Below are 5,084 nucleotides of genomic sequence, written 5' to 3'. Positions count from 1 at the left end.
GTGAGTTACGCACGGGCAGCTTCCCCTCGTTCCCCTCCCCCGCTCGACAGCTCCCGCCCATTGGGGCTTTTGCGCATGTGCGCAGGATGGCTTCTACGTCGCCGCGTGGCTCGTGAAGCGGGGGGGGGGCGGGATCGGAGGGCGGTTTGTCGCCGCGGGCACCGCCCAGTCGGGGTGACGTCACGTCGCTGCCTGAAAGCTCCTCCCGGCCCGTTAAGCCGGGGGGGGGGGGGACGTTTGTCGTGCGACAGCAGCGCGCGGAGGGGGGGGTCGGTTGGGTCCTCGGCTGGCCCGGCCCCCTACTGAGCGGAGGCGCGAGGAGAGACGCTTGTGGAGGGAGGCGGCCGGGGTGAGAGCCGGGGGCTTTGAGACGGTCCAGGCGGGAGAGCCCGGGGTTTGGCAGCGCCGGGCAAACGGGGGACTGAGGCTTCTCAGTGGTTGGGCTGCTGGAAGTGCCCCGCGTCATGGCAAGTTGCAGCCACTGGCGGGGATTGGGCCTGTGGCGGCTGCAGCGCTCCTGCTTGCAGCCCTCCTCGCGCTGCGTGGCGCTGTGACCCTCTTCTCATAACAACGTGACACGAGGCAGGATCCCGCAAACTGAAGTTGCTGAGGCTTGGACTTCAGCCACATGAGCAGGGCTCACTGGGCCCCAAAGCAGAAACCTGAGCCTTCAAGTTCAGGGCTGGAGCTAAGCCTCAGCCAAAGCCTTTCAGGACAAAGCCCCCTTGCTTGGACTTCCTGCCCTGAACCCCAGCAAGTCAGTTGTGAATCATTGAGCTGTAGGTTCTATTCTGCTCTAAATAGAAAGCCATTGGGGCGTCCAAATGAGTTAATGCTGCTGGGACTTTTTGTCAGCAAGGCTCTTCAGATTATCACAGTGATGCATTGCATGCTGATGCTGCAAGGCTCTACTGTGGAATACTGGGCCCTTAAACTTAGGGATGTTAAATATTGAGTGACTAATTGAATAGTTGATGCATTTTGCATTGACTATTTGATTAGTCGATAGGGCGCCTCCATCTTTGAAGCCCTAGGGCTCTTGCTATGCTTCAAAGGCGAAAGTGCCATGTGGAGCTGGGAGTCAGCGGGGGAGTCCCCAGCTGATCCCGGGCCGCTGTCCTTTGGAAGTGCCGCTTCCTCTTTCTGATAGAGGCAGCTAGGGGTTTGGGAAGTGACCAGTAGACTATCCTGTTGACGATCTGATTTACTAGCATTTACTAGTTCACATCTGGATGATGGACAGGTGTAAGCAACATTGTACAAAATGCTCTCTTTCATCACAAAACTTGATGTTTCAGAGAAAAGAGGAAATAGTTTTTTTTTTCTTTTTTTAGGGAAATTAATTAAATGCATGAATTGTATCCTACTTGTGTATATTTTACTGATATCCCCTTCTAATGTAAAACCATTGCTTTTTCATTTTAAAAAAGGTAGAATTAATCAAAATACAGATTGCTAAGTAACACTACAGGTTGGACTTCCCTGGTCTGGCCTCCTGGGGACCTCATTGGTCCCGGATGAGGGAATCTTCTGAACCAGGGTATGTGGGGGGGTAGGGTGCCAGCCTCTGCTGGGTTCCTCTCCCCAGCTACTTGCCACTGCTCTACAGGCTATGCAGTTCCAGCAGCCATGCCAGCCCCACCAGCTGTGAGCTCTGCAGCCGCCCCCCCTTGGCCCCACCTACTTCCCAGCCCCGCTGGCTGTGGGCTGTGTTGCCCTGTGGGCTCTGCTGCCCCATTGGTCCTGCTTGCAGGCTCTTCTCCTAACCTCTGGCAACCTCTGTGCTGAGGCTTTCTACTCCAGCGACATCCATGGGCCTTCTGGACCACAGATGTTTCCAGACTAGAGAGTCCAGGCCCACAGAGGTTCAACCTGAATTTTGAGAGGTATAGGGTGAGTTAATTTAAAATCTGCTTTATGACCAGCATTGATACTAGTGCTGCCTTCTGCACGTAATACTTAATTTAAAGGTGTGAGTAGATTCATTAAAGTTGAAACTGCTTATGTATTTAAATTTAGGTACATACATATTAGGGATGTAAAGGATTAACCAGTTACAGTACATGGTTAAGTGGTTAACCAGTTTCCTAGCTGAGCTGGAACAGCCCTTGGCTTGATGTGGGTAGGGGGCTGCTCCAGTCCAGCTAGGCTGGTGGCTAACCGTTTACATAGTAAGCATCTCCCAGGTCATTTAAAGTTTAACTGGTTAACTTTTTAAATGGGATTTTACATCTCTCATACATGTGTGTTCCCAAGATAAAGAGTGGTTCGTAAGTCCTGTGAATTTTTAATATATGCTTCTAAAGCAATAGGTTAATTTGATAGAATTAGAACAAGTAAATATTTTGAGTCTTGCATTTCATTCCATTCTGTTTCTTAAATATTTAATTTTGTCCTACTGTACATTTTATTATGCTTAGTGATTTCTTTCCCTGTTTTTTAGGAGCAAGAGTTAACAATTTTGGTCCATGGCTGCTTCAGGAAAAGTGGCTTTTCGACTACCACCCTTGCCAACTATTAGAGAGATTATTAAACTGTTTAATCTCCGAGCACAAAAGCAGTTATCTCAGAATTTTCTCCTGGATTTGAGATTGACAGGTGGGACATTTTTTATCTTGGATCTTTTAAAATTTTATTCACATCTACCTATTAATTTTCTCCGTTATTTAAGCTCTGTCTCCATTTATTTGTATGGGGACTCATGTCTTACTCACTTTGGTACATTTTTAAAAATTTTAACTCAAAATAATACATTTGCCTGTGAATGTGCAAAGATTTAATTTTTCATGCGGAGTAAATGCTATAATGGAGGGTAGGGTAGAGTTTATTTATACATAACAAAAGATTAAATTTATTTAAATGCAAAATTCAGCTCACCCTTAATTATGGAGCTGTGCCCAATGCTATAAAAATTATTGTCAAAGATTACCAGAGAATAGTAGGGAACATTGGGGCAGGGGAAATGGGTTAGTCAAATTCTATGATCTTCATCTTCATGTAGAGACAGTCTGGAACAACTCCATATATAGACAGTCTTAAGGGTGCAATTCACAAGTGGGGACTAAGGCACCTAAAATGGTAGCTGGACACCTAAATCCAAAATTTAAATCCACAAATCCTTACCCAGCTGTTGCCTAACTTTATAGGTGCTTAAATTGCTTGGTACATACGTTTCCACTGGTAATGTCCAGTAGATATCTACACTTCTGCTGGTAGTTCTGCTACTACCCAACAGCTTAATGTCTAATTCATACCTGAGCCCCAGAGGATTGACAAAATAAGCATCTCCTGCCTGCTTTGCCTTTGCTATGCAGCTGGTGAATTGGGCCTTGCACAAAACCAAGAAGGTGGTTGTGTTGCCTATGACTCCTTGTATCCAATAGCACAGAGGATGAATACACATTTAAAATATGGGTGAACCAGGTTCATATCTTCACACTGGCTAATGTGTAGTGGGGACTTAAACTCTGGTCTGCTACCTACCAGGTATCCTGTCAGCCTATTGGATATTGGTCTGGGTCTTGTCCAGTCTCTTCTGTTGAATTCTTTCCACTTTGCTTCCTTTTTTTTTTTTTTTTTTTAAAAACAATTCACTGTATTCTCCCTCCTAATGCCTGAGTTTTGTTTTCTCCTCTTCCTTTTTATACAGATTTTCTTGCTTCCCACTCCTTTAAGTCCTTAGCTGCCCACAATTACCTCTGTTCTTTTTTGCCCTAATCTTTCTGGTTGTTCTTCCTGGCTTCCCCAGCCTCTTATCTCAAGTAACTCTACTTCTTAAATGCCTTAATCCCCAGGCAGCTCCTTTCTACCCATGTTCATTTTATATTTCTTTCGAACTGCTTCATTGTAATGGAATTTCCATTTAAAGTGGGCAGACTCTGCAGTAATGCTACAGGAGTTACCTTCCCTAAAGAGAATTGCATTATCAGTTTGTAAGGAGAAAATTATTTTTCTATTTTTAAGAAAGTAAAATAAGCTTATTGTGTATCTTTTTCTGATTACATGAGATTCTCTGTTAATCTAGAAATGAAACTGAATTCTCTGTGGTCTGGCAAGCTCCATTCGCCACAGTACTCCCCTCATTTAACTAGGAGGTGCCATTATTTCTGTCTATTCTGAGATAATTCATTGTTTACTGTAGAAACATAAACTACACAGAGCTTGGTGAGGTCAGTGCCTTGCAAAATAAAAGCTTTGTATGTGCTTTGTGACTTTACAGATAAGATAGTGAGACAGGCTGGCAAGCTGAAAGATACCCATGTCTGTGAGGTGGGTCCTGGGCCAGGAGGAATTACAAGATCCATTCTCAATGCTGATGTTGCTCAACTCCTATTAGTTGAAAAAGATACTCGATTTATTCCTGGACTGAAGGTATCAAATGAGAAATACTTTGTTGTATAATTAGCACACATTTAAACATTTCAGACATTGAAATACTTGTTTAAAAATTAGATTTCTTATTTTGATATGTACAATTGAAAGTATCCTAGCTCAGTAGAACAACTTGTATCAGAAATATTTTAGTGTTCTCTGCTTTTTTCTGCAGGGTCAGATGTTTAGTTAATCTGTGTTGGCTGCACGGAGTACTTTAATCTATTTTATTATATTTGATTGGATGCATTACCCATTTATTGGAAATATACAGTTTAATACCAATTTATACAGAAATCCTTTTAAGGGTTTGAGATTTAAAATCGTTTATAGTCCATCTCAAACCTGTTTATCTGCTCAGATCTTTTTTCCCAGATTGACATAATTACATTTCTGTACTCATAATCTCTTTGTGAAAATCCGTTCTTCAGCCTAAACAATGTATAATGCTTCATCTCCACTTGGATGATAGGTTACACCAAGGGTGGGGAACCTTTTTTGGGTCGGGGGCCATTTGTCACAGAGAAAAATCAGTTGGGAGGCTGTGGTGGGGTGGGAGGAGGCTGGAATGCCATCATGGGCCCTAAACCCCAGGGGCCAGATCCAAGCAACCCAGGGGCCACATCAAGCACCCAGAGCCTTAGGTTTCCCACCACTGGGTTACACATTTCCAAAAAAACCCCCCCCTGCTTTTTAACATCCCTAGTGCATAC

The 5,084-nt window shown here is 44.3% G+C and overlaps 1 protein-coding gene across 6 annotated transcripts in view; it reads left to right on the top strand.

Annotated features, from left to right (window-relative positions):
• The window catches only part of TFB1M (transcription factor B1, mitochondrial), a 42,827-nt gene that overhangs the window by 138 nt on the left and 37,605 nt on the right, over positions 1-5,084 (top strand). For 2 of the 6 annotated variants that reach the window (XM_075924496.1, XM_075924492.1), the window contains exons 1-3: positions 188-349; positions 2,444-2,598; positions 4,220-4,371. In XM_075924496.1, the coding sequence (XP_075780611.1) occupies positions 2,469-2,598; positions 4,220-4,371 (282 nt within the window). In that variant the 5' untranslated portion in view covers positions 188-349; positions 2,444-2,468. Of the gene's footprint in view, positions 1-181; positions 468-1,609; positions 1,894-2,443; positions 2,599-4,219; positions 4,372-5,084 lie in introns of those variants that run through there. The other 4 variants (XM_075924494.1, XM_075924497.1, XM_075924495.1 and 1 more) reach the window with 4 other exon arrangements.

Source organism: Pelodiscus sinensis, chromosome 3 (genome assembly GCF_049634645.1).
Source record: "Pelodiscus sinensis isolate JC-2024 chromosome 3, ASM4963464v1, whole genome shotgun sequence".
Classification (NCBI taxonomy): domain Eukaryota; kingdom Metazoa; phylum Chordata; order Testudines; family Trionychidae; genus Pelodiscus; species Pelodiscus sinensis.
This window is presented reverse-complemented; position numbering and strand designations above follow the sequence as displayed.